At 35.5% G+C, this 27,870-nt stretch overlaps 4 protein-coding genes and 1 pseudogene across 8 annotated transcripts in view; 2 read left to right on the plus strand and 3 right to left on the minus strand.

The window, feature by feature from the left end:
* Positions 1 to 8,471, plus strand: part of LOC132184080 (ketose-bisphosphate aldolase class-II family protein) — a 32,505-nt gene extending 24,034 nt beyond the window's left edge. For all 3 annotated transcript variants that reach the window (XM_059597566.2, XM_059597568.2, XM_059597569.2), the window contains 16 exons: positions 66 to 138; positions 243 to 362; positions 2,289 to 2,357; positions 2,468 to 2,638; positions 2,728 to 2,775; positions 2,871 to 3,012; positions 3,270 to 3,367; positions 3,558 to 3,702; positions 3,793 to 3,881; positions 3,961 to 4,071; positions 5,588 to 5,662; positions 6,720 to 6,785; positions 6,935 to 7,123; positions 7,213 to 7,323; positions 7,873 to 7,953; positions 8,116 to 8,471. In XM_059597566.2, coding sequence (XP_059453549.2) covers positions 66 to 138; positions 243 to 362; positions 2,289 to 2,357; positions 2,468 to 2,638; positions 2,728 to 2,775; positions 2,871 to 3,012; positions 3,270 to 3,367; positions 3,558 to 3,702; positions 3,793 to 3,881; positions 3,961 to 4,071; positions 5,588 to 5,662; positions 6,720 to 6,785; positions 6,935 to 7,123; positions 7,213 to 7,323; positions 7,873 to 7,953; positions 8,116 to 8,295 — 1,768 coding nt within the window. In that variant the 3' untranslated portion in view covers positions 8,296 to 8,471. The remainder of the gene's footprint in view (positions 1 to 65; positions 139 to 242; positions 363 to 2,288; positions 2,358 to 2,467; positions 2,639 to 2,727; positions 2,776 to 2,870; positions 3,013 to 3,269; positions 3,368 to 3,557; positions 3,703 to 3,792; positions 3,882 to 3,960; positions 4,072 to 5,587; positions 5,663 to 6,719; positions 6,786 to 6,934; positions 7,124 to 7,212; positions 7,324 to 7,872; positions 7,954 to 8,115) is intronic.
* Positions 8,472 to 9,065: 594 nt separating this feature from the next.
* On the minus strand, positions 9,066 to 11,296 carry LOC132184388 (large ribosomal subunit protein eL19y-like). Of its 2 annotated transcripts, none has more exons than XM_059598011.2 (4): positions 11,280 to 11,296; positions 10,813 to 10,871; positions 10,124 to 10,303; positions 9,066 to 9,782 (listed from the first exon to the last, which is right to left on the minus strand). In XM_059598011.2, the coding sequence occupies exons 3-4, from the start codon at positions 10,233 to 10,235 to the stop codon at positions 9,397 to 9,399; spliced, it is 498 nt and encodes a 165-aa protein (XP_059453994.2). In that variant the 5' UTR covers positions 10,236 to 10,303; positions 10,813 to 10,871; positions 11,280 to 11,296; the 3' UTR covers positions 9,066 to 9,396. The 2 variants fall into 2 exon arrangements, with proteins under 2 accessions (XP_059453994.2, XP_059453995.2); XM_059598012.2 differs by having other exon boundaries at positions 10,124 to 10,300; positions 11,280 to 11,295.
* A 657-nt stretch (positions 11,297 to 11,953) lies between these two features.
* On the minus strand, positions 11,954 to 14,585 carry LOC132184387 (pentatricopeptide repeat-containing protein At1g09220, mitochondrial pseudogene; annotated as a pseudogene). Its single transcript, XR_015912913.1, has 2 exons — positions 13,031 to 14,585; positions 11,954 to 12,646 (listed from the first exon to the last, which is right to left on the minus strand). The product of XR_015912913.1 is annotated as a pentatricopeptide repeat-containing protein At1g09220, mitochondrial pseudogene (transcript).
* A 1,287-nt stretch (positions 14,586 to 15,872) lies between these two features.
* LOC132184155 (Galactose mutarotase-like superfamily protein) lies at positions 15,873 to 18,768 on the plus strand. Its single transcript, XM_059597668.2, has 5 exons — positions 15,873 to 16,055; positions 16,165 to 16,214; positions 17,104 to 17,230; positions 17,813 to 17,917; positions 18,009 to 18,768. Exons 1-5 carry the CDS (start codon positions 15,926 to 15,928, stop codon positions 18,632 to 18,634), a joined length of 1,038 nt encoding a protein of 345 aa, XP_059453651.2. The 5' UTR covers positions 15,873 to 15,925; the 3' UTR covers positions 18,635 to 18,768.
* Positions 18,769 to 20,481: 1,713 nt separating this feature from the next.
* On the minus strand, positions 20,482 to 26,615 carry LOC132185882 (Vacuolar protein sorting-associated protein 26). The gene is made up of 11 exons (XM_059599686.2): positions 26,459 to 26,615; positions 26,289 to 26,381; positions 26,026 to 26,090; positions 23,885 to 23,939; positions 23,195 to 23,284; positions 22,961 to 23,045; positions 22,784 to 22,879; positions 22,292 to 22,476; positions 22,109 to 22,197; positions 20,794 to 20,893; positions 20,482 to 20,698 (listed from the first exon to the last, which is right to left on the minus strand). The coding sequence occupies exons 1-11, from the start codon at positions 26,507 to 26,509 to the stop codon at positions 20,654 to 20,656; spliced, it is 954 nt and encodes a 317-aa protein (XP_059455669.1). The 5' UTR covers positions 26,510 to 26,615; the 3' UTR covers positions 20,482 to 20,653.
* Between the last annotated feature and the right edge of the window lie 1,255 nt (positions 26,616 to 27,870).

The following is a 27,870-nucleotide window of genomic DNA, read 5'->3' on the forward strand; positions in this document are numbered from 1 at the left end:
GACTCATAGTCAATCACGATTAGATGCTAAATCATAACATCAATCATGGATGATGGTGTCTTTAGGCTTGTCCCTGCAGGGGACACTGAGTTTGCTAAAGATGCTGCTTTCGGCTACAAATCTTCAAACCTCCGTGAGGTCAAACCTTTTAATTTTTCAGTTTGAAGTGGGTGGCCGTTGATATATACTATTAAAGACGGTAGATTTACTTGTAACTTTGCAACTTTTTGATCTAAATATAGTGGGTGGAGGAGAAAACAGTCGGCCGCATACCAGCCAGCAGTGTAACATCTATTTCTATACAAGTTTTAAGGAAAGGTGGACCAGAGGCTGTTTTTGAGTGTCTTTCCAGTCTGCCTAAGGTACAGAATATTGTGAACGAAAGCATGCACACACAGACAGACACACATACAAAGGAAGAAACACTTGCACCACAAACAAATTGGTGGAGTCTTTTGTCATAAAATGGTTATCTATCTTTGTCAATTTCGGTATAATTTGCAAATACTGTCATTTAAGGGGTAAAACTTGCATCTAAGCAAGGAGGTTATTTCAGCAAATTTTCTAGGACTTCTTTTTACACTACTTTGGACAATAATGAAGTTGGACATTCTCTTTGAATTGATCAAAAGTGTTGTCACTAAATGATCAAATGAAGATTCGTGAAATTTAACCTGTTTTAGTTTGTTTATTGTCCATATCATAGACAAGTGAAAGCTTGGCTTGGTTCAGCTAAGGTTGTGGCATTGGACAATGGACCCAAATCAAAAACTAATCAATGATCAAGATATGCATATGTTGCGATAATTTATGTTAATCTTGATATAGGTAAGTTTCGTTGTAGTGCAATTTTTGAGGTTTCTTATATCGAACCCTGATATTTTTGTGACCAATTTTATTTGAGAAATGTTTGAATATTCAGTTTTGCTCTGTTATAGTTATTGGCATTATGACCTTTCTCTCTTTGTAATTATCGTCTGGAGTAGGTTGACATTTTAATTTGAAGATTGGTCAGCATTTCATAATCTTAAAAAAAATAATCCTGCTTAATAATTTAATCAGTAGGATAAAAATCTACAAGGTGAACCAGTCAGCTCCTGTTTTTGATATACAGTTTCATGAATTGTACTAATAATTTAATCAGTGAGATAAAAGTCTACAAGGTGAATCAGTCAACTCCTGTTTTTGATATACAATTTCATGAATATACTTCAATAGGCAAGTCCTTTTCTTATCCAATATACGTTCTCAGTGTGTTTTTTCCCTCTTAAGTCCTGCCTTACTATGGTATTTGCATGCAGCAGCATTTAGTAAAATCATCGACCGCAGTGATCATTGTTTCACTCTCCTACTCAACTCTGTAGTTATCAATTAGTTTTATTTCATTTATCCCAACTCCTAAGGTGTGGGGTTTGGATGCGCTGAAAAAGTTGAACAATATCAGTCTATAGCTGGAAGATACTTCTATATGTTAATCTTTAGAGTAAGGGGAGGAGGCAGAAATATTGTTTTTCGGGGCAACCACCATATGGTGGTACCTTGTAAGATAAAATATTATCACAAAATTTATGTATGTACATGTTAATTCATTAAATAAGTGTAAAATTCAACTTTCTTTAGTGCAAGATTAACTTTCTCATTGAAGAAAATATATCTAGAATATTGTGAAGTTTTAATGTTGGAACCAAGGTCCTAGAATGTTATTTTTCATTAAAAAAAATTATGGTTATTTCATTCGTTTGTATACTTATTTAGAATCCAATTATTCGAAAGTTCATAACATTTCAAATACGTGTGGAGAAAGATTTATTTTAAGGATTTATGGAGGAATGCAAAAAAAAATATTATAACTCATACAATAAAGTCTAATATGAATATACATTAGCAAAGTCTAATTTAAATAATACAACCTATGATATTATATCCATCCACTAATGGGTTTTAATCCATTTTTAATGGATAAATGTTAGTAATTGAGTGATAAATGGAAGTAAAAACTTATACTAGAATTGAAAGGATATAAACTACTATCCAACATTGGGCTATGAGTTGTATGATTATTGTTGAGGGATTTTATGAGGCATGTATTAGTAATTATCAGAGTGTGTACTCAAGTCATGGAATGTATATCTATTTACAGGTATCGTGCTAATGCACCTTAACTGCTTAATTTACTAAGATTCTATGACACGAAACTGTTGGCTGTGCTTCCACCATTTTTTTTTTAAACATTTATGATGAAATGATCGGTTTCCACCAACTTGGTTCTGGTTTGTTACATGAAACAGGGGTCAACATGCATAGTTAATGCAGCTAGCGAAAGAGACATGGCTGTATTCGCAGCTGGAATGATCAAGGTAGATGGTTATAATCGTTCTGTTTTTCAGTTGTTAAGATTTTGAGTCCTATTTGGAATTTCTTCCTTGAAAATTGGTATGTTTCTTAATAAGGTGTGTTAAATTGACAGGCAGAACTAAAGGGAAAGCGTTTCCTATGCCGTACTGCTGCTAGTTTTGTTTCTACTCGCATTGGAATTATCCCACAAGCCCCAATTTTGCCAAAGGATCTAGGAATAAACAAAGAAAGGAATGGTGGTCTCATAGTTGTGGGGTCATATGTTCCTAAAACAACTAAACAGGTTGAAATGGTGAATTTTGGAGAATTCTATTTCTTTCTTTCCTCGGATATGTTGATATCTGTATTTTGGTTTGTGCTTCTAATCCACAGGTTGAAGAACTAAAATTACAATGTGGCCAGAGCTTAAGAACCATCGAGGTGACCCAGCACTAAGTTTCATACCCAATGTTTTATTGTTGTAAATTCTATTGGTTACCATAAGAGATCTGAATAGCCTTCTTTGCAATGAATAGGTGTCTGTTGATAAGCTTGCGATGAGCTCTTTAGAAGAGAGGAAAGAGGAAATCAGTAGAGCAGCTGAGATGGCAGATTGTTTTCTTGGGGCTCAGAAGGACACTCTCATACTGACCAGTCGTGTGCTCATCACCGGAAAAAGTGTGTTTCATGTTCCTTTGTTTTCTGTGTCTGACATGTCTAAGTCCCTCAATTCCTTGACCAGATATTATGTAGATTGCATTCTTTGAGCGACATAAAATACATTTCTTTATGGATAAAATATAATAGAGCAGTTGCTAAATGTCTTAATTAAAAAAAGGGGTTATATCATTATAAGTACACTGAATTAAACAAGGGATACCTTGTTTTTCCTGCCTCCTCTTTATTCAAGTGTCAATTCATTTTTCATTGGGCAGCTCCTTCCGAGAGTTTGGAGATCAACTTCAAAGTGAGCTCTGCGCTGGTGGAAATTGTTAGCCGGATCACTACAAAACCTCGTTATATTCTTGCAAAGGTGCTTTTTTAAGTTTAAGTGACCAAATACTCTTCTCTTTTTCACTCTATCGATATGGCAAATAGTGATACTTTCCTTATGTTGTTCTTTATGTACTGTTCAATCTTTGTTTAATCAATTTGAGCATGTGGGCTGATTTCCAAATCCTTAAATTCAAATGCCACATACTTAATACAGTACTCTGTTTTAGGGTGGAATCACCTCATCAGATCTTGCTACAAAAGCCCTTGAAGCAAAATGCGCTAAGATAGTTGGACAAGCATTGGCTGGTGTTCCATTGTGGATGCTGGGTCCTGAAAGTAGACATCCAGGAGTTCCGTACATTGTTTTCCCTGGTGAATATGAGTTCTTATTTCATTTCAGTGTTATAAGCTTTGCTTGAAAGTTTATTTGTGTGTGACACCTCAGAAATCTTCTTTACATAGGTAATGTTGGTGACAGTAAAGCGCTGGCAGAACTCGTGAAATCCTGGGCTCGTCCAGTGAGACCTTCATCAACGAAAGAGCTTCTTTTCGTAAGGGCCATTAAAATAATCTTTAAAGATTTCATGACTACTTTTTCCTCTGATACTGAATAAATTGTTCTATATCCAGAATGCAGAAAAGGGTGGATATGCTGTTGGAGCTTTCAATGTTTATAATTTGGAAGGAGTTGAGGCAGTTGTTGCTGCAGCTGAAGAAGAACAAAGTCCTGCCATATTACAGGTTAGAAGCAGTCAATTTAGAAGATGGATATTCTAGCCATGGATACTCTGATACTCATTAACAACATCTTTCGTGATTGTATCCATGATTTGTGATCATGACTAAAAGTTCCTAAAGTTTAAGCATGAATTTGTCAGACGAAACAGTTTCCCAAGATCTAGAAGTGGGTGCAACTCCTTCTATGCCTGTTTCCAGGTTGCTTCTTTCCAAAAAAGTATACAAAAGGCACCACGCAAGACGTTGTTCAACTTTTCGTTTTTCTTTTTCTTTTTGGTGGGGGACTGAAAAATAAACAGTTAAGTCTTACAGTTCCTATGATGGGCTCTGACCAACAGCCCAGATCTCTTCCCCAACACACAAAAATTAACTTAGTTTAAGAGTTGTCTCAAACATATAGGTTCAGCTACACAAGCTCATAATAGTCAAATTTTTAGGGTACAAAGTTAATATGAAAAAAGGATGTATCAAATGTTTAAGGCTTGCTGTCAATTTGTTGTATCTAATGAGTTGACAAAAGGTCCCCAACAAATAACAACTATATATAGTAGGTAAAGGACTAGATGGTATCGTTCACAAATTTAATAGAAGAGGGTAGATGGAGCTAGTTTTGCTCTACTTTAGATTTCACTCTCTACCCTTATTTAATACATTTATTTCTTTTTTATGACTGGCCCAATCTCTCGATTCTTTACCCCTCAAATTATCACCACATTCTTAAATACACCAGCAAATTTAAAATTGCTGCAACTTAAAATTTTTGGTTTCGGTTTACCCCCTCAATCCAAATCAACAGTTTAGTTGGATAGATAACTATATAAAATGATCAAATTATGTTTGACGTGGAAGAAAAACTCAAGAGTTTTGATGAACCTGAGAAATCATTGGTTGCCCCATTTCAAGCATGGTAAACAGTTCTATAGAAACTTCAATCTTTTGAACCCCATGACCATGAGCTCTCTTTCTGTTTTGGATTTTTGTAGAGAGGCTGGTGAGTGTTTTTTTTTTCTTTTTTTTCTTTTTACATCAAAGGTAGTTTACCCATGTTCTTTTCCTTTTTCTTTATGCATGCATTGCATCTGCCCCAAAGTCTAGCACATACAGAAAGAAGTTACTCCAGAGAAAGGTCTAAAAATTCATCCATGATTTCTTCACTTCTTTCGAACAAGTTTATAAATGTTAAAAAATCTTACTTTATTACATTAATCTGTCTTACATTATAAATTACAAATTGAAGAACTAAATATACTGAATTAATATAAGTTATGCATCCACTGGATGAATTTTCTAAAATTATTTTTAAGTTAAGATACTTACAAATAAATTTCAACATTGTAAGTTATTCTAACAAATTCATACTTGCTACTCAAAGTTTGTGCTAGGGAGGATGAATCAGGAGCAAATTAGTTTTTTTTTCAGTGATGCTTCTGTATCAGTAAAATGATTCACAGAACATATTTTTTTCTTTTGAAGAATCATGGTCTCAGGAAATTTTCTGCCTAACTTTGTTCTTTTCCAGATCCATCCTGGTGCCTTAAAGCAAGGAGGAATTCCTTTGGTTGCCTGTTGTGTCTCTGCTGCTGAACAAGCCAGTGTAAGTGCGATTTCATATACTGAACAAAAGTGAAAAGTAAAAGAATGGATAAATAAAAAATATTAAAAAGGATAATTAAAGAAAAAGGAAGAAGAAGAAACAGGGTCAAAAGTCAAAAGCACTGAAAGGTTAAAAAAGGAAAATAAATAACCATTATTTGTATATCCAGGTGAAAAGCACTGTAAGGCTGGAAGGCCATGGTTTTACTTGAATGTCTATCAATCATTCTATATACGTACTCAAAAAGTAATGGTTATGTTTGGTGAAAATCTGTTTGGCTTAGAGTACATATATATGTAGATGCCTCTGAGTACCGATTTCTTTTTTATATATCGGCTATGCAGCTTGAGCAATGAAAACAGTCCTTCAGAATTATATGCACAACTTTCTGCTGAATTGATTTTGTTCTACTTGGAGTGCTTCTCTTTTTAGCATTAATATTTGATTTTTTGGTAATATTTCTTGATATCATTCCTGGAATTTTCTTTCTCTGAAGAAGTTATTCCTACCAAGAAAGAGATCTTGGATATGTTATGTTTCTTTGATTAATAAGATTCTTTTCACCAAAAAAAATGAAAGGAACAAAGAAAACTTAAAAAAAAAAAAAAAAAAAAGAAGAAAAAGCTAAAAAGAAAGTAAACCATGTGTTATGTGGGTATAGACTAACAAGAATATATTGAGAAAATAAAGGAGCAAACAACCACATAGTAATAACATAATTATATGATTTAGCCTTTTGGCTTACTTCCTCAGGCCATCCATGAAATAAACACATACACGACTATGAGGAAAAATGCAGTACAATCCTCCAAAGGATTTCTCTCTCATAATCCAAATACCAGATCACTTAACAAACCATGAGCCCATTTTTGTGCTGCAACCCATTCAAATTTTTCCAACGGGTTTATGTTACCAAACTTTTTTTAACTCTTTATACTTGAGGTAAGATATGTCGGTGTTTTGGCCTTCACACATAAACCAACACCTGTCATGTGATAACGATAGTGCTGCCATGTATATCAAGATGTAGGAGGTAATGCTTATACATGAATGGCAGGTTCCCATTTCTGTTCACTTTGATCATGGAACTTCAAAGCAAGATCTGGTGGAAGCTCTTGAGTTGGTAAGTTTTCTTTTTGTTTAATATCAAAGTCATAAATTTTGCTGTCACCCTGTTTGAGCATAGTTTGTAGTAAGATTGATAATTCTCTTTGATTTCAATTCAGTAATAACTAATGGTCACATTGCAATTTTTGAATCCGACAATACCAGGGATTTGATTCAGTTATGGTAGATGGTTCACATCTTTCATTCAAGGACAATGTATTATACACAAAGTTCATTTCATTATTGGCTCGCTCAAAAGGTATGCTGGTGGAAGCTGAACTAGGGAGGTTGTCAGGAACAGAGGATGACCTGACTGTTGAAGATTATGAAGCAAGACTTACTGATATTAATCAGGTGAATTCTCTTTTGAATTGGCTAAAGCCAGCTTTCCTTTTTTGCACTTAATGTTCCAATTTCATTACAATCGGCCTCTTGAATTTCAGGCTCAAGAATTCATTGTTGAGACTGGCATAGATGCTTTGGCAGTGTGTATTGGAAATGTGCATGGAAAATACCCTGCAAGTGGCCCAAATCTCAGACTTGATTTGCTTAAGGTAAAGTATATCTATATACATATTTTAACACCTTATAGTTTAATAATCAATTAGAGTTAAGACACTCTCTGACTTCTGTGTAATTGATGTAACCCTATTAAAGAAATACAGAATTTGGTTGGTTACTTGTCCTTAATGCTAACCAGATTTTGGTACATGAAGGTTGGTGCATTTTCATTGTTCTAGAATTATTGTGTTACATGGTTTAGATTTGAAATTTCTGTTGTACTTTAACTGGTAAAAAATCTTTGGTAATGAAATATATTGAACATTATTATTATTATTATTTAGCTTTTTGGCTATTCAAAATATCAATTTATCATAATAATAATTAGCTAAATTTGTATTGTGATTACAGATCATTGTGGGAAATCATCTAGTGTTTCAGAAATAACATCCTTATAACTCAATGATGCTTAATATCCATACAAGCCAGATGGCATTTTGCCTCTCAGAATGGAAACTATATATATATGTTTGCAGGGTCTTTGGACTCAATCCTCATTGAAATTAGCTACTTTACTGATTCTAACTTCCATCTACATTCAGGATTTGCATGCTTTGAGTTTGAAGAAAGGAGTTTTTATTGTGCTTCATGGAGCTTCTGGCTTGTCCAAGGAACTTATCAAGGTACACTTATTTATATAATACTAATTTCCAGAATTAATTTTTTTTTTTTTTTTCACATTTCAAAGACAGATTTTCATACATGTAATCTTTGCACTAACTTTAGTGAATGGCTTTGAGTTTGATTAACATTATATGAGCTGTTTGTTTAACTTCCTTGAACAGGATTGTATTGACCGGGGTGTCAGAAAGTTCAATGTAAATACTGAAGTGAGGAAGGCTTACATGGACTCATTGAACAACCCTAGTAAAGATCTAGTCCATGTTATGGCATCTGCCAAGGAAGCCATGAAAGCTGTGGTTGCAGAGAAGATGCATCTATTTGGTTCAGCAGGAAAAGCATGATGATTTATACAAATATTAGATAATAAATTGGTGTTACGATATGTTGAGAAATAAAAACAGAACCCTCAACTATGTGGGATTGATGTTCCATCATTTTTCTTTTTTCTTTTCGTAAGATTATGGAAACATCATTGTTCTGTTTATGCATTTGAATGAAAGATCCATTTAAAAAGAAACGTCAAGTCTTGGTAGGATTCTCAATGGTTTTCAAGAATTTGTTAAGATTCTAACACTAGTTCCTAGTTTCGAATAGAGATTTTAACAATTTGATATGGGAAAAATAGTGTAAAGGTCCTTTTAGGGTTTAATCTTTTATCAAATTAGGTTTTAGGTATGCTCTGTTATCCAATTGCTTTCTCTACATACGTGCCATTAAGGTTTTTAATGAAAATTGTGACATGTAGGTCTATGATTATCTTTAGACCCAATAAATAGCTCCACGTATACAAAAGTATCACCTCAACTTTAACGCATGGACCCGACCCAAAAAAAAAAAATAATAATAAAGGGAAAGAAGAAGCAAAAGATGGAAGGGTGAATTCAATTTAATGCCCTCATTCGCAAAGGGGGTGATGGGTGACCACCCATCCACCTATTTTTTATGTTTTTTTTTTTTTATGAAGTGAATCAGTTATATACAAGGGATAGCTTAATCATGAAGTGGATACCATTAGTTCAAATTTCTCTTCCCCTCTTGTGTGGACATGTCAAAAAAAAAAAAAAATTGAAGTAAATCAATTGAACAAGTAGCAACATACAAAACTCTTTTGAATCAGTAACATCACATAATTGTAAAATACATAATCATGCAAAAAGAAAAAGTAAAATACTCACGTATATTTGTAAAGATTAATGCTATTTAGTAGGCTAATATACGACTATGGTACAACTAGATGATGTGATAGTGAAAATCAGCCATTTGATCAACATCTGTTAAAAAAAAAAAATTGATTTTCACTAACACGTTATTCCAATTGTATGACAGTCGTATAACAGTCTACTAAATAACATTACTCATTTGCAAAACTTTCCTCAATGAACACTAAAGTTAATCAATATAATAAATTCATCACTTGGCCCATTAGTCTTTCCTCTTGGCTTTCATGGCCTCAAATATTTGATAGAGAAGTGAAGTGGTTTGTCTCTAGCCTTTTCAGCCCTGAGCTTGTGAATGTTCTCCATAATCAGGCGTTTATTCTTGAAAACATTTCCCTTCACCCTCATGTACATCTCATGGTACATGTGCCGATCAATCTTCTTCAACTCACGATACTTTCGAAGCAGCCGCCGCAACACTCTCATCCTCCTCATCCACAGCGTCTTTGACGGCAGCCTTGCCTCTTTTGTCCCCTTCCGCTTCCCATCTCCTCCTGAGTGCCTACCTTTTCTTTCTGCTTTTTGTGCTTCCCGCCACCGTGAACGTGAATGGATTTTCTTTGGTTTCTTCACTATGAAACCACCCTTTACAAGCTTTCTTATGGCCATCCCTGCAAAGCACATAATAAGGGTTGTTTCCTGAGCAATGAAAACAAAGATAAATGCTATTTACTATATTAATATACCTCTATCATACAATAGAATGACGTGACAATTTTGCAGTTTTATAAGCTCCTGTTGATTCAAAAGTTGATTTTTATGATCACGTTATCTCAGTTGTATGGTAATCGTATAACAGTCTATTAATTAGTAAATCGGTATACGACTGGCATTTAAAAAAAAAAATTAAAAAAAATAAGGATTGAATTTTCATTGTTATGTCATCTCAGTTATGTCATCCGATAAAATATAGCTAATCAACTAAGAAGTGGTAAGCAAAAAGTATACATACTTGAATTGGCCATGGAAATATCGTTGGTCTCGTTGGGATCGAGCCACACTTTTCTTTTACCACATTTAAGCACACTGGCGGCGAGCCGCTTTTGCGGTGTTAGTGACACCATTGCTACAATAGTTTCTATTGCGGCGGCAGTGTCTATTGCAGCAAAATATATAGATCTTATCTTACCTGCTGCAACAATGAAAGAGGGGCAATGAGATTCTGAGTCTGCGATGAAAGATTGATCTAAATGTTCAATAACTTCATCATTTTATATAGGACCGGGCAATATTTATTTTTTTATTTTTTCAACAAAGAAAATAAATTTAAAATATTTATTATGAAGAATAAAAATATTAGAAACATCCCACTTGTTACTTGGGAAGCAAGTTCAGACGATTTCCAAGTTTGTACGTAATCCATAACATTTGTTTTAATATGACTCTGAATTTAGAAGTCAAAACTTACAATATGTTTCTTTTCTTGGGGACAAAGTTTGAAGGATATAATAAAAGTCAAGCATATGATATATTTTTCCAATTCAGCTGCTATAAACTGATTATGCATGTTTCAAAAATAAAAAATAAAAAAATGATTATGCAGGCCATCGCAGTTTTATACTTCCTTGTATAAACTTTCAAATGGATCATCTTAGTGAAGCAAATTTATGGAAGACCCAGATCAAAAAAACCAAAACTCACCTGAAGAACTCGACCCAATTGCGTTCTCTTCAAAAACCACAACAGAAACAGCCCTACTCCTGCAATTAAGCGTCACTGATTATACAGCTCTCAGAATAATAGCTTCTAGGATGATTAAAATCACAACAATTCCACTTTTAAGAGATCCTAGTCTTCACAAAAACTCAACAATTGTCTCCAAGTAAATGCAATTGGCATTTGACACTGGAGACATTTTTTCATTTGTGGTCCAAAAACAATAACCAGGCATAAATTACTATTTCCATTTGCATCTATTGGGCAGCTTTAATGTAAAAAGGATGGCCCCTTATTTCTGTTACTGCAGGGGGTTAGATAGCTTGTCTTTTGTACTCCATGAGTCCCTAGCCATTTATTATGCTTTACAGAGTGTGCCTCCTAATTAGGCTCCAACATCATACTTGATTGCCTATGTGAAGTATGACAATAGCCAAGGAAACCTTGTTTACCTTAATTCAAATATATAGGCCAAGGGCAAGCCTTCGAAGCAAGATTCTCATATAGAGTCTGAGAAACAAACAAAACAATCAATCTGTTATCCTTCAGGTCTATGTACACTCGATGCATAATGATAAGCTCGCATTTCAAGGGATAGACATGAGGTATCAACTGTACGTCATTCTACAAAACGTATATAAGATGGAAAAGGGTTGTCTAAGATGGTATAGTCAAGAACAACAGTACTTAGCCAGTTATGAGAATCAATTCAGGTTTAAGCAGCCCTTTAAGGATGAAGCTCTTAACAACATACGAAACCATTGCTCAGCATTCAACATAACTTCTCAAATTACTAGCAAAGCCCTGACATCCTAGTCTTGGCACATCACACATGAATAGAGGAACCAAATCTTGCTGCGGTGGACTCCATCCTATATAAAACATGACTATTGCTTTTCTAATAACTTGATTTCGGAAGTATCCAAGTGATTTTCTGGACAATAAAAATATGTCTTAATGATTTCACAGATACTTCCAAGAAAAGCTTAAGGGCACCTATACCAAAAGAAGACTCTCGAGACAAATTTGCTTGGACTAATGTAACATCAATTCCATGTGTCATAAAGGGCGATTTTTTGGTTAGTATCTACAACATAATTCTATATCATTAGACATCACAAAAACACAGTAAAAATCTGTCAATTTGATGGTATTGAAATCATCACCAAATAAAATCAAAGACTAGACAAAATAACATATAAGGAAAATCTCTGGCCTGCCAATCCTACACAAGCTGAAGAGAATACTATCACAGGGGGTGCCTGCAGTTGAACAATGAAGTTTTAGGCATAGAAGAAAGTACATATCTCCTGAATATCTTTTTGTACTGATATTTCTTTTTGGTTTCAATGTGAGGCTTGTCTGGGCACACGAACCATTATGATCAACCGCTGAAAAATCCTTATCTATTCTCTCTTCCATATCAACCTCATCTTGGGAAATGAATCCCAGTAGATTTTACCTCATCTTGGGAATAATGGGCAATGATCCAAATTACTAATGGAGCGTAGATCCATCCATGAACTGTGAAACTCAACCACCAATCTGCCTGAAAAAAGGATACTTTCCATTTATAGAACATAATTAGGCCGATTAGTGAACCCTCAAGGTCCTCATAAAACTATTGCTATCCACGTCTTGCTTTAAATTGCAAGGGACAGTATATCGGCATCCTGTGAGAGCCAACTTCATAGAATAATGAGAATCACCTCAAATAAGCCAGATGTTCCATTGTTGGCTGCAATTGCTGTTAAAAATGGAATGCTCCTATCCTCCAAATCCATAGGTGCCACTAATGCTTGGATTGAACTGCTCCTCCCTTCATGCAAATAACTAGGGTTAGAATTCACTTGAGAGGAGAAAGTAGGATTTTGGGATTGAAATTTGATTATCCCCAAAAGAGTATATCCTCAGCAAGTCCAGGACTGAAGCCTTTTGGGTTCCTGCATTCTTGTCGACAACCTATTCATCCTTCAAATAAACAGCATAACCATTTTTTTTTTTTTTTTTTTTAATGCAGATTCCAAAATTATCCAATAAAAAAGCAAAAGTTAAGAGAAGGGACCCCATGAAAGACAGTCTCAACCAACACAAAAGCACTCCTAGAAGGATGAGATATCTGTCATTACGTTAAGCAGTTTCCTTATCAACCTAGCATTCACATATAGGACAATCTGTCTAGACCATGACAACCCATCTTTACCTTCAGTTAGACCAAACTGTGGCCTGGAACTTTGAAGACATTCCTCTCATCCATCAATTTTCTCAACCTCTCAGCATCTCCAAACATTCCAACACCAGCCAAGATGTTGGACATGAGCACATAATCCCCCCCATATGCTCTCTCCATCTCCAATATCTTCCTGGTAACACGCTCACCCATCTCAACATTACCATGAAAGCTGCAAGCACCTAAAAGTGTCCTCCAAATCACGACATTTAGAATCTCAGCTGGTATCTCGAATGCCATCTTCTCTGCTTCTTCTAACCTCCCTGCCCTCCCCAACATATCTATTAAACACCCATAGTGCTTGATATCAGGCACAACTTGACACGTCCCATTTACCATCTTGTTGAAAAATTTTAGCCCCTCATCAACCAGGCCTCCATGACTACAAGCATTTAAAACACTCAAGAAAGTCACCCGATTTGGCTTCATACCAACTTCCTCCATCCTTTCAAAACTCTCTAGAGCTTCTTTTCCCATACCATGCATCGCAAAACCAGAGATTAAAGATGTCCAAGACACCAAATTTTTCCTCTGGCCAGATATCTCCTCAAAGAATCTCGATGCACTCTTTATGCACCCGCATTTTGCATATGAGTCTATGAGAGAATTTGTAATGCGTATGTCAGACGCATTAAATCCTCTTTTCTCTCCATAAGCGTGAACTGATTGGCAATTTTTAAGAGTCCCGAGATTTGAAATGGCCGGAAAAATGACCAGAAGGGTAACTTCAGTGGGTTCTATACCATCATCAATAATCATTCTTCTAAACAAAGCCAAAGCTTCATCAGGCAGATTCATGCGTGTGTACCCATCGATGATAGCAGTCCAGGACACAACAGTCCGAGTTGGCATCTGATCAAAGAGAGAACGAGCAAGTTGGAGGTGACCCCATTTCGTCAAACCGGTGATCACCACATTCCAGGTGACGGTGTTTCTCTCAGGCATTTCGTAAAACACATGCAGAGCTTCAAATAAAGACCCACAAACAGCATACACATACACCAAAGCAGTTTGTACGTAAACATGGGATTGAAAACCAACTTTGAGGATGATAGCATGGAGTTGAAGACCTGCAGGGGTGGAGCCAAAGTTGGAGCACGCATGGAGAAGGAAAGTGTAGGTGAAGCTGTCAAAGGAAAGATTGCAGCTGAGGTGCTTGTAGAAAAGGAAAGCTTCCAAAGGGGATTGGCCGAGAGAGTAGCGGCGAAGTAAAGTGTTGAAAAGAAGAATATAGGAGGCAGAGTGGTGGTGGTGGTGGTGGTGGTTGTGTAGTAACCCAGAGGTGATGAAGTGAGAGTGGACTTGTTGGGTGGCTTGGCGCCTTGATGGGTATTTGAGTAAGATGGAGACCAATTGCTTCAGCTGTTGATGTTGTTGCAGTTTGGTTGCCGAGAAATGACGTGGCAGTCTCCTTCTAAACCTCAGCATAGCCACAGTTTCTCGCTCGCGAGAAGAGGCACCCGGGAATCCAGCGATGTGAATCCGCTTTTCTCGGGCCAACAAAGCTGACGTGGCGGGACAAAAAAACCAACAGAAGATAAGGTAACGTAAGTTTGGACTGTATCATTCCTCTAAACCTTAAAGAATTAGAAATGTTAAACGGACCGTAACTTTAGTCGGAGAAAGATGACATCATTTGTGCCACGTGTCCAACATTTGATATATAGAGCCATGATACAGATTACACGACGTGCTTAGCACGCCGTGAAGGAAAACATTTTTTTAAATATTTTAATGCAAAAAAAAAAAAAAAATTTTGAGCATGCCGCGTGCTGTTTTCATTCACCCTATCGTATAGTAGTGATACACGAGCGTGATGAGCGATGATGTCGCGATGCACGCCCGTGTTTTTTATTATTTTTTAATATTAAAATAATATATTTTAATATTAAAAAAATCTGCATTCTCTTAGAACTAACAGAAGAATTAAATAATCAGTTGCGATCTAATTCTTCTGTTATAAGACTCTTACAGGAGTAAGCGTTAGAACTTACTGAAGTAAGGGATAGAGAAGAGATGATACAAGAAGAGAAACTAGGGAAACTGGCTAGATAGTTTCTGAGGAGGATAGAGTCGCTCAAAAAACATCTACCTTACAATGGGGGAGGGGAGCCCGTTATATAGGCTGATATCAAAGCATAAAAAACAAATTACAATCATGAGCCGCGTTAATGCGATCAAAAGAAAATAGTAAAAGTAAACAGTAAAGGCACGTCTGCGTCAGTCTGAACAGTGAAAGGAATCAATCAGAAACAGTAGCTGTTGGCACTGTAGTGTCGGCAGATAAATCTTGAACAGTGAGTGAACAGTGCATCTGAACAGTGATCCTGCGCGTGTCGTCCGGACATGAACAGTAAAAGTGAACATTGATTTTGCACAGTAACTCCAAATAGAAATGAACAGTGATCCGTCTAAGATCAAAGAGAACCGAAACCAAAACTCAAAAACCAGCCATTATGAGCTAGCTCTGCAGAACTGAACAATTCTGGCTGTTATGGAGCCAATCTTGGGAAAACCTGAGAAAACTAGCCGTTTGAGAGGCTAGATAAAACTGAAATCTAAGGGTCGTTATGAGCCCAAGCATTCACATGTCGTCAACCCCTGGATAGGGATAGTAGTCTTGTGAGTCTTCAAAATAAGGAGGGACCTGGATAGGCTTTTCAGCTGATGGTTTAGACGTCTCGTCTTCTTCGTCGTCTAAATTATAATATTTTTTAATATTATAATTAAAAAATATATATATATTAAAAAATAATAAAAAACACGGGCGTGCATGACGCCCGTGTTCTCTCTATCATAACTCATCATCATCGTATAGTATCTGATTCCTCTTCTTATACAAAACTCTCTCAAACTGGGAGTTCTCCAATGAGAGAGAATCCAATGGCAGATCAGAACCTGAAGCCGGAGCTCTTCGAACTCAACAATGGAACCATGCGTGTCCTCATCACCAACCTCGGCTGCACCATCACTTCCTTGTCTGTGCCTGGCAAAGATGGTATTATATGCGCTTTGCATCTCTGTCTCTTTTACGATAAACAAGGATTTTTTTCTTTTCCTGGGCTTGTGGGAATGTTACTGATGTTTTGATTCTCTGGGTCTTGAAGGGAAATTGGCTGATGTTGTTCTTGGATTCGACTCTGTCGAACCATATCTGGTAAAATTCTGCAAACCCATTTGATTTTGAGTCCCTTGATGGTGATCTCATGATGATGAATTTGGTTCTGGGGTGTATTGATTTCTGCAGGGTTGGATTTATTTTTTATTTTTATTTATTTTGGTGGAAGCAAGAGAATTTGTTTTGTAAAGGATTGCAATTTGATGATGATGATGATGATTTAAGTTCTGTTCATTTTATGGTGTTGTGGTTATTGGAGATTTGAAGGAAAGGGATTTATCTGAGAAAGTCTTACAATTTGATGATAATGTGATTTCTATCCACTTTTTTCTGCAATGTCATTCAATTTTGGTTCAATGGTTCAATTTATCATTCATGATGATGTTAGAATATTAATTTAATGATTCAGAGCCATATGAGACTCTACAATTCACCCGACATTTCAAATATTTTATATGTTGAGCCTCACTTACTTGTTAAGGGGGAGTTTGAACCCACATATGATGGGGAGTATTAGAATATTAATTAAATAATTAAATTTGTCAATTTCTTAAGCTTTTAGGATAAGTGATGATTTAACACATAAAAATGTGAGTTTGGCCATAGCAATACCCGTTAAACCATTTGTTTCGTTTTACTGTTTTAAGGATCGGGCTTACATGCTGTGATTAAACTACAACATGTATGATGTAGTTTAATCAACAATCAAGATTGAATCTTAAAGTTGATTTACTTTTAAAAGCTTTTAATAGGAGAGAAAAAATAAAGAGAGATTTTGAAAAATTTAATCTTGACTGTTGATTAAACTACAGCATACATACTGTTATTAAAATAACAGCATGTAAGCCGGATCCTTGTTTTAATATTCTCAATTGACAAGCATTGATGTGTTCTCATAGTTTTGTGTTGTTAATGAATTCATAATCAGAAAGGTGCTGCCCCCTATTTTGGCTGCATTGTGGGTAGGGTTGCTAACAGAATCAAAGATGGAAGGTTTACACTCAATGGGATTGAATACTCTTTGCCCATCAACAAGGCCCCAAACAGTCTCCATGGTATGACAATTGTCAAACTCTTCATCCTTTGAGCTTTTTGTATCAATCTTTTCTTGGCAGTTTGGTATGAAAAGTCATTTATTTGTCCCCAAGAGGTAGCTCAATTGGTTGGGATCACGCCTAATGAAGCGGAGGTCACTAATTCGAATTCCCCTCCCCCCTCTTGTGCGGACATGTCAATCAAAAAAAAAAAAAAAAAATGAAAGTCATCTATTTAATTCCTTGTGGAAGTAGCCAAAATTGCTGCTAATTTGTTGTTTGAACGTCGAAAGTGCTACAAAAAACAAACTTTTGGTTTCCCCAAGCCTTAATTCTTCTGTGTTCACTTGACATAAACTTTAATCTCCATCCCGAGTGCTGGTGCTTGTCAAAAACTGATCATTTGAGATGTTAAATGTTTAAAGCTCCTTCTACATTACCTTTTAATTGACCTTTTAGGGTGTGGTTGGTACTTGTACTTTATGATCTGTGATTATCCTTGGTTGTTTGGCTTGAATCATCGACAGTAAATTTTCACTATTTCCATTAGGATGAGTAATATTGATCTCTTTTTCCTTCATCTTTGTTTCCCCCTTTCCTTAGGTGGGCACAATGGATTTGATAAGAAGTTGTGGGAGGTAGCCGAATATAAAAAGGGAGAGAACCCATCGATCACTTTTAAATATCACTCTTGTGATGGGGAGGAAGGTATATATAACTCTCTCTCTCTCTCTCTCTCTCTCTCTCTCTCTCTCTCTGTGTTGTTTTCTTCTTCTATCTTATTTGCTTTTGGCTCTAGGTTACCCGGGCGATGTCTCTGTGACTGCAACGTACACGCTTACTTCGAGCACAACAATGAGGCTTGACATGGAAGCTGTGGCAGAGAACAAGGCAACTCCAATCAGCTTAGCTCAACACACGTACTGGAACTTAGCCGGCCACAACTCCGGGAACGTACTTGACCATACAATTCAGATTTGGGCGAACCATGTTACTCCCGTGGATGAGAACACAATCCCGACTGGCGAAATCATGCCAGTTAAAGACACTCCCTTCGATTTCACTACAGAGAAGAGGGTAGGCGAGTCGATCCACGAGGTCGGTTTAGGGTACGACCACAACTTTGTGCTAGACTGTGGGGAAGAGAAATCTGCAGGGTTGAAACATGCTGCAAAGGTGAAGGATCCATCAAGCTCTAGGGTGCTTAACCTGTGGACCAATGCAGCCGGGATGCAGTTTTATACAGGGAATTATGTGAAAGGGGTTGTCGGTAAAGGAGATGCTGTTTATGAAAAGCATGGCGGGCTATGTCTAGAGACACAGGGATTCCCAAATGCCATAAACCAACCCAACTTCCCGTCTGTTGTTGTTCAACCTGGTGAGAAGCACAAACACACAATGTTGTTTGAGTTTTCAGTTGAGTGAAGTGATTGTCTTGGTAGTCTTTTGTGGTGTGGATGTCAGAATAAGGTTGGGGTTTTGGTTTGATTGCTACCAATTAGTGTTGGAACCTGAATCATGGCCTATAATTTAATAATATGATGAGATGCTTCTTATTATCTATGGATTCATGGTAAATTCTATTTATATAGATTTCAGACGCCATTATGAGTGTAATTAAGTGTTTAGAACAAAGTTTTTCTTCAAATTAGAGTGGAGAAAATTTCTTTAACCTAGTTTATTAAATTGACCTTTGTCAATAGAGCATGTGATTTTTATATACATTTTTAAATTTTCAAAGGCATTTTCAATAGAGCATGAATCACAAGGATACGTATAAGTTTAATAGATTAAGTTAGAAGAATTTTCTCCAACTTCAATTTAGAGGAAGACTTTATATATTTATATTTTGAAACCCCGCCCCACCCCCACCTTCTTTTATTTTAACGCTTGGCCTAGTGAGGGGTGCTAATAGTTTGAGTCTGCATAATGCTAACGTAACAACCTCAACTAATAATCCTCCTTTCTGGGCTGAATACTTCGTGTGGATCTTTTGGACCAAGAGAACATTGAACCGGTTTGACAAACGCCATTAGTAGCCCGGTACTATTCTACAAAAAATTTAACTTTTCAGCATTCTTGCTTTTGATATCACATCAATTATTAATAGGTAGCTCAATTAGCAGGAAACCATAAATTGACATGGCTCGATGCAAAGGCCTTTGCCAAACAGGCCTATTAGTTTAGACATGGGCAGGCCCTAATAAAATTCACATTATGCTTCGCATAGATTTTGACTTTTAGAGCTTACTGCCAAAATGAGAGGTTGGATGTTAGGTCTCTTAATGCTCTGAGCAACACTAAAATATTCACTTTCTTAAAAGAAAAAAAAGTTGTCATATTCTAATAATACAGACATTTTGTATAATATAAATTCAAAAAGCATTAGAAACTGATGAGTACTTCAAGTCTTCATGCATTGCTCACCCATGAGTAGTTCACGTAAATTTTGTGTTAATAATTAGCTAGTACTTTCTAGATCGCATGCATTATTCAACAAATTGATTTTCCAACTTGTCTATAAATAAGTAATTTCTTATTCATTTTAAACCAACTCCCTTCTTCCTCTTCTCCGGTCTGTTAGGGGCCCCAATCAAGGAATAGGTTTGTTTTCTTTTAGTTATGTTGATTTTCTATAATTTATTTTTCTAATTTGCTCATTTACCCAATCAAGGATAAGGTTTGTTTTCTTTTAGTTATGTTGATTTTCTATAATTTATTTTTCTAATTTACTCATTTATTTTGTTTGTATTTTTTGAACTTTTAGTGTCAATCTTGTCAACAACAAAAATGGAGAATAATCCTGACTAAGATTAAAAATGTGTTTACCAATAGACATGCTAAGACGTTTTTGCTGGTTTGGAGAAAGTTTTCAACCTTATGGAGAACAAAATGGATCGGATATCCGAATTGACAGACCTATTCTAGACCACATTTTATCATTAATTCCCATGAATCAAATACTTCAACTTATACATTGGAGAAAGAAAAGATAAAACTAAACTACTATACTTAGAGCTATTACAATTGAATGTCTTTCTTATCTTCTTTAGAATTAGAGTCATTATCTTCTAAGTGTGAGTTAGTAACCAGATATGAATGTGCTTCAACAGAAATTATCTCATGTGTCAATCAACAATTGATTATAACATTGATCCATGTAAAAATGGCATTTGATTTTTCCTCTCCAAATAAATAGTTCCTCTCCCTCAAATGTCATAATAATTATATATATATATATATAATTGATGAATTACCATAAAAATAAATAAAAATAAAAATAAAAAATTCTATTTACATGGTTACAAACAAAAAGGGGTAAGGAACAGCTCCTAACAATAGTTGCACAAACATTCGTAGGGAATGTAGTGTGAAATCTACAAGGTAGCTTCATACACAAGTCACCTTGGTCTTGATGGAACTGTTGTCTCGGTACAAATCATCCTATCTTGTTCGGACTAGTTCAAGTGGCAAAGTCTCCAATGCCATCTGATACATGAAAAGACAATTTTAGATACAACAGATTGGTGACAATATCCACAACACAAATGCAATGTTTTTTAATAACCAGAAGAGATGCTTACCCAGATACTAGGGGTTGTAGGATCAGATTTTGAATGTATTTTGGATAGTTCCGAATGAAAGCTTACGACTATGGAAACTTTGAATTCAATTGAAAATGGACTGCAGATATAATTTAAAAGGAGTTAATGCAAGCAAATAGTTTCAGCTGTGTTGTCCATACAGATCACTCTAGCAGTATAAGAACGAAAGATCGTCAACAAAAGAAATCTATCAAGAATACCAATGAACATGGTCAAATGTGAAATTTTAAGATTAACAAGAAATTCGTATCATTAAAGATGCATAAGAGTTCAAAGGCTCACTTGCACGGAAATCACAAATGTCGTGCTTATATTAGAAATGTTTGAAATTGAGTAAGACTATATACTTTACTCTCATCACACAGGATTGATGTGACGGTGTTCATCAGCTCTAGTATCCATCCTTGTTAAACAAAACAAAAAAAAAAAATTCTAAAGCTGATGGACACTACCACATCAGCTCAGTGGAATGGGATGTGGTTGGTATATAGCATTTCTCTTTGAAATTCACATTCAAAAAGACCAATTGTAACCGGGCAAAGGCAGACCAAATCTAGTCGAATAGCTAGCTATATCTCCCTAGGTTTTTTCATCTCCACGCTGCTTTCTCTTCACCTAAAAGTCCAGCCTCAAATTTGAAATATGACAAAATCAAATATGGCTAGTTATCTTTAGTCTACCATGGGTCGCATACAACTCATCCCAGATTTTTCAAATAATCAAATTATTTAACTCTAACACTATCTTTAGTTTGTCACTCCATCATATTAGTCAATCACCAACACCATTGCATCAAATGCCTTTATTCAAACATTGATTGTCATGCTGTTGGAAGATCTGGAAAACGACTAAACACTAACCCTTGAGTTAAGTAGATCTTAATAATTAATATATAGCACTCATTGTAACAATAAGATATTAAACCAATAAGGCCAAAACACCTACCATGGACACTTGACCCTGGACCAGAAAGGTTTTCGATTAGTGTGTCACACGTATTTTACAAGGCCAAAAGCCTCAGTCTTGAGCTGTATCACATTTGGGCTCAATTGCCATTTATGCATGGAATAGAGAGTTACACGAAGGAAAAATATTTCTTCAAGAAACAAAATCTAAGATAATAAATGCTCTCTTTGAGATAAATTAGGTGAAATAAAGTTTTCGTTGAGTTCAACAGAGTTGAGTTAGTAACCACACTTAAAAGTGCAATACTGTTGGCTTTTACTAGTACATATTCTTACAGAAAAATCATTAAACAAGATTAAAAATTGATTATGAGTAATTAGCAACTCACCCAGCTAAGATCGTTGGACAACTCAAAAGACGTGGAAGTATAACATAGATGGGCAAAGTCATATTGCGACAGACATCTCCATCTGCAATCTAATAAATGAAAAGGAATTAAATAGTATATTACATGCAAAGTTAATTGGGTTATAACTTAAAATGTGTTAACTAGAAATGGAATGTTGCATGCCTGGGTAGTCTGAATCAGAGAGGTTTCAGTAACAATTTTCTCCCCAAGAAGAACTGACTCTATGCGGAGCAGATGAATGTCAATGGAGCAAATGGGAACTGCAGATGCTTCCACAGTTAGTTCACCAGTGATGGGATCTGATAAAGAACATTGAGAGGACATCTTTCCTGCCACCCGGAACCCACCTATTCAGCAATATCTCTCATCAGAGGTATTCTTATCAAAATCTCACTCATAATCCCACCTCTGATGAGAGAGATTCTTGTCAAAATATCTCTCGTCAGAGGTGAGATCATGGGATTAACAGACACAATATATTCTTTAAGGAGTTAAAAGGACATGACTTAGATAAGATATCTCTATAGAACACAGCTAGAGTTTCAAATGACGTAGCCTTTTACATGCATAAGAAGCAAAAAAGAATTCCAACATGCCAAACTTCAGTTAAAAAATTAAAAAATAAAGACATTGCAGAGGGTGGTGATAGGACACCTGATTTTAATTCATGCAGCAAAGGATGCCTTTGTGTATCTTGAGTAATATAAAAGATAACCATCTCAGGAGAAACCGGTCTCTCAAGAAGATCAGCTGAAGCATAATTACAAGAAAAGGAAGCTTTATTCAATTATCTAGAAAATAATACAAAGAAAGAATAGGATCAAATCATACCTTTATCACTTTCAACTATGAACTCCATTGTTGTAGATAATGCTTTATGTAGGTATCCTCTCATTATATCTACAGTTATTAAATACTATCAAAGGATTTATTAATATCCAGCATCAAATAAATGTGGAAAATAAAATAAAATAAGGCATTAGAAGGGAGGAAAATGAGAGCCAATACCAATAGTTCTCTGAACACAAAGGCAAATCAGCAGATTTTTTCTAAGCAAATAATCACCTGAATGCTGATATTGGCTCCATGGAAGGTTTCATAAAATCTTTCTAAGTTGTCTTCTCCTGGCTGCCTCAGAATCATGGAAAATAGTATCTGCCACAGTACATGAACAATTATAAATTGCAAAGGATACGCCAGGAACTTGCTGCTAACTGAACACGTAATATATAAGAAACTAAACTGAAGATCAAAAGAAAAAAGTGTTCATCATGACTGTATATCCTTGAAAGAAACTTGGGAAGAAATGGCTAGTGAGTTGAAAATGGGGGGAAAAAATAAAACATGAATTAAAGGGGAATCTGTAAATCCAGACAGGAGAAGAAATGTAAATGTCTTGTTAAATTTATGCTAACAGAATATTTGAGAGAAAAGTAGTCAAATGCCATTTAAGTAAACATAAAGATTAATCTGTAATAGTAGAAAAAGCGCAGCACTTCATGCAGCACATGAGAACGACAACTTCCATTGTGGAATCAGAAAACTTAAAATGAGTATTTGAATCCCTACACCACTGAATACAACAATCACAACTTCCAATCACTTAAAACTGTGCGCTCAAAAAGGTAATTTCAGAAGACTATAAACGTTCCATCGGTCATATTTGCAACATAGTTGGAGTCATTAGGCATCATAACATTGTTTCAAAGTAAAAGCATTTTTAAAATATAATTCTTCTCTCTACAGATATACTACCTCAGTTGTACCTGAACCAATCTTTCCAGAAGGTCTAACCTGTATGCTCTTATTCCTGTTTCCAAGTGAGAAAAACAAGTGATTTGCATAAATCTCCAAATGACACAAAAATTAGGGGTAACTTGGCACATTAAAAAAAGAAGTTTATTTTTTAACTGAGCTTGATATACATGATTGGTCACAGTTACAAACAACTTAAGCCTTTAGGATTGATTGTTAATCTTGATTACATATATTTAAAAAAAAAAAAAAAAAAAAAGGTTTTGTTAGTGTGATTGATATACATTGTTGTCCCATTTCTTGAAAGCTTTAGCTTTTGAAACAAATCGTTACTAACATTACTTACGAGAAGGTTTAAAGTTGGGATTAGAACAAAACATTTCTAAGAATCTACTGTGGGAATTTTTTCATATGTTTTTCTGTTTAAGAGATACAACTAGTGGGACTTCGCTTAATTCTTCATCACCTTTAAAAAGTAGAGCTCAGAAGTCACTAAAAACCTATACATCTTCCAGACAAAGATACAAAAGGTGTTAAACCACTTCAAGAAAATGACAAAGTTGAATTCATATTTATCTTTGTAAAATATGACTAAGTCATCACTGGTTCAATAGCAATGTTCACCAACAGAACTATAATATCAGATAGGCTGCCCCCTGTAGGTACTTAGAGATTCACGTGTAAAGAAACTAAAAGAAGAAAAGATACAAATTGTAATTCACTATACTGATCAGAATAAAAGAATTTAGTAAAGATCGAATTCTGCACCTCATTACAGATTTAATGAGTTACTGTCTAAACAACAAAGCCCTCTAGAAGGTCAACCCCCCAACCCCATGCATATAACCCTTTTCACCAATTAAAACATGACCTCATTGAAAGAGTAACAAGAAAGAAGGTTCGAGTCAACAAATATATTGGTATGGTTGACTTTGCAATTCTATATGCAATTGGTTCAATACTTCACAATGGAGTTAGAGAAGATGTTCAATAAGAACACAACTATGAGGCTTCACCATTCTATTGTATTAAATGTTTAATTTTAGTGAAACTCAAATTATTGCCATCACCGTCTTACTAGATAAAATGGATCACTAACACTCAACAAACAACAATAGAACATATTGTATTGTTTATTTGAACTACAATGAGGGGTGACTGCCACTAAAATTGCTCTTAGAAGCTGCAACATATGAGTCTTTAATGAAAACAAAACTGAATCTACATTTTAAGAATATAAAAAAGGCAAAACGTCCGTCCAGTGTCTTAAGTGTTCTGCAAACGAAAACAACACAGAGGTTTAAATCAGCATCTGTATTTCTATTCCCTATTTAAAAGTCCTGGAAGATTGTCTTCTTAGTGAACACAACTAGGAAGGGTCTAGTTTCTTTTGATAATCAGAAAAGTTCTTTAGCCATTTTTATACTTGTCGTTGATGCCATCCACAAGTGCAGTTTACAAATAGTTTACTTTATAATGTACCATGAACCTTAGTTGCAAGAATCCTTCAGTTCGAGCAGTAATTAACTCAATCCACTCAAAAACATGTACACTCGTGCTTCACTTATGGCATGTTCCTGAGCAGAACAAAGGCTAAAACTAGACAAGTTCGCATAATCAAGAAAATTACTGTAGGAAATTCTATTGCAAAATCTGAAGTACAAAATTCTGAGTTATAACAAATGAGCTGTTTAAGGAAGCCAAAAACCCAGCTTGCTAAAGGATGGGGTTCAAGAACTGAAAATCAGCTCAGATATCTTCAAGAAAAAACCACCATCACCAGTCCTCTTGGTTTCCATGTGATCTAGGCGGCCTAGCCATGGTGCACACCAGGCCAGCCAATTTTCTTAATGAAGCAAACAACGTTGAATAAAATTACTTAATTGCTATTTATTTCAAGCTTAAATACCATTACATTGCATATCATCACAAGCACAATAACTTAGACCAAATACGAGCAGAAAGTGCAATTACACCATATAGAAACCACAATTCACAAAACCTGAATGGCTTGGTATCTGAATTTATGGTTCCACAAAATCAATGACGCAAAGAATTCATAACAAAACTAGGGCACCACAAAAGTGTAATACTCTATATTTCAGCAACGGAAAGGAAAGCAGCAGCAAAAACTAACTTACAAAATGGAGATAGGCTTTACAACACCATAAAAGGACTCAATGACTCCAGCCGATCCTCCACGAACCTTTGAACAAAAGTTGTAGAAAAAACAAACAAACGCACTTCACTATATAGCGTTGAAAAGAAAACAGACAGCGAAACAAACACATAATTAGCTTAGGCTCATTTCAGTTGAGAAATAATGAAAGAAAAAAAAAATTACGAATCTCAAAATTTTAGTTTTATCTTTTCCTTCATTTTCTCAGCAACCAAACACTCAAACCTGCAAACTGACGGATCCGCTGACAGTAAGGCGAATTCCATAGTGAGAAATCGAAGAAGCAGATTTTACAACGATTTTGCCCTCCAGAGTTTCCTGAAATTCCGATGGTCATCTTTTAGAGAACATATATACGTGTAGATATACATGGTGATGGCGAGAGAGATGCTTACAGAAGGGCGATAGATACGATTTGCACGGGAAAGTTTGAGCTCTATTGACATTGAAACGACAGCGCAGGGAGGTGCTGGCAAAGAGGAAGAAGGGCGATGAACACAACTACACAAGTTTACACTACTGACGAGAACGGGTTGTGTGAAGTGGCCAACCACCTCGCCCCCTCTTCTCGAGCCGTTAAATACCATTTTGTTACCAATTATTACGATATTTAAAGATTTTCAAAAGTGTTAATTGCGTCATTTTTCTATGAAAAATGCTTCTTCTTTTTTGTAAGTATTAATATTAAATCATGTGGATATTATTCATCGGCCAGATTTTTTTTATTAATTATTTTTTATAAATAAATTTTAAATCATCTTGATACTCATTTCTTGATAAAAGATTTGATATTTTTAACAGTTTTGTTTATGTTATATAAATTTTGTTTTCATTATTAAAATTATTAACTACTATTTTGCCACGTGTATATGTGGTCACATCACCGCTTATTGCTTATTATAAAATTGGACCACGTGTACGCCACACCATTTAACACGTTAGAATTACTTGTCAAATATTTAACAGATTAATTAAGTATACTAAATTACAATTACACCTTTATATTAAAAAATAAAAAATGTTAGGGGTCAAATTTTTTTTCATATTTGATCTATCTCATCTTACAAACAAGAACTATTAAATTTGTAAACTTATGTAAACCCCACATAAGTTAGTGGTAGACCCCACAAATCTAATAGTTGATCTATTAAATTTGTATGGAAATTGAGTCAAATATGAGAAACTTATTAACCAATAGTATTTCTCTTAAAAGATTATAGGAAAAAAATTTTGACAGCTATCATCTCATAAAGTGGACGATGTGGAGTCTTGGAGGTTGTGGAGGTGCTACGACTTTTATGAGAGATGGGTCTTAAGGCCTCCACAACCCACTTGCAAATTGCCTCTAAACCTCCATAAAGGGTGGGTCAAAGGTTGTGCGACCCCTATTGCAAATGTTGTGAAGCTTCACGACCTTCTTTATAAGGGGTAGGTTATGACTCCTCATAGGGGTGTGACCTCCACAAATGGTCGCGGAGGGCAATGATGCCATTTGTGGTGGGTGGGTTGTGGAGCCTTTATAAACCAGAGGCATGAACTCTGGTAGTTGGTCACGAAGGCTCCATGACTTCTTGTGGAGTTTGTGCCTTCGTGACCCCTCACAGGCGCGTCAATGTTAAGTGTCTAATAATAGAGGTATTTTAAGGTTAAAATATCTTAGGATAATATGTTATCTTTATTGATGACATTAAAATTAGATGTTAGAATTTAAATATTAAAGATAAGTATTATCATTATAGTAGTTTATTCTACTTAGTCTTTTATTTTCACTATGCATTGTAATTGTCTATTTAAATATATCAAGTTC

Source organism: Corylus avellana, chromosome 7 (genome assembly GCF_965113065.1).
Source record: "Corylus avellana chromosome 7, dhCorAvel1.hap1.2, whole genome shotgun sequence".
In the NCBI taxonomy this organism is placed as follows: domain Eukaryota; kingdom Viridiplantae; phylum Streptophyta; class Magnoliopsida; order Fagales; family Betulaceae; genus Corylus; species Corylus avellana.

Coding starts and splice junctions, on each gene's coding strand:
- LOC132184155 (XM_059597668.2), top strand. CDS start 15,926: ATGAGAGAGAATCCAATGGCAGATCAGAACCTGAAGCCGGAGCTCTTC. Junction 16,056..16,164: donor GTCTGTGCCTGGCAAAGATG/GTATTATATGCG, acceptor TGGGTCTTGAAG/GGAAATTGGCTGATGTTGTT. Junction 16,215..17,103: donor ACTCTGTCGAACCATATCTG/GTAAAATTCTGC, acceptor ATTCATAATCAG/AAAGGTGCTGCCCCCTATTT.
- LOC132185882 (XM_059599686.2), bottom strand. CDS start 26,509: ATGTCAATAGAGCTCAAACTTTCCCGTGCAAATCGTATCTATCGCCCT. Junction 26,382..26,458: donor ATCGTATCTATCGCCCTTCT/GTAAGCATCTCT, acceptor TCGGAATTTCAG/GAAACTCTGGAGGGCAAAAT. Junction 22,880..22,960: donor CATAGTTGAAAGTGATAAAG/GTATGATTTGAT, acceptor ATTATGCTTCAG/CTGATCTTCTTGAGAGACCG.
- LOC132184388 (XM_059598011.2), bottom strand. CDS start 10,235: ATGGTGTCACTAACACCGCAAAAGCGGCTCGCCGCCAGTGTGCTTAAA. Junction 9,783..10,123: donor TATTTCCATGGCCAATTCAA/GTATGTATACTT, acceptor TGTGCTTTGCAG/GGATGGCCATAAGAAAGCTT.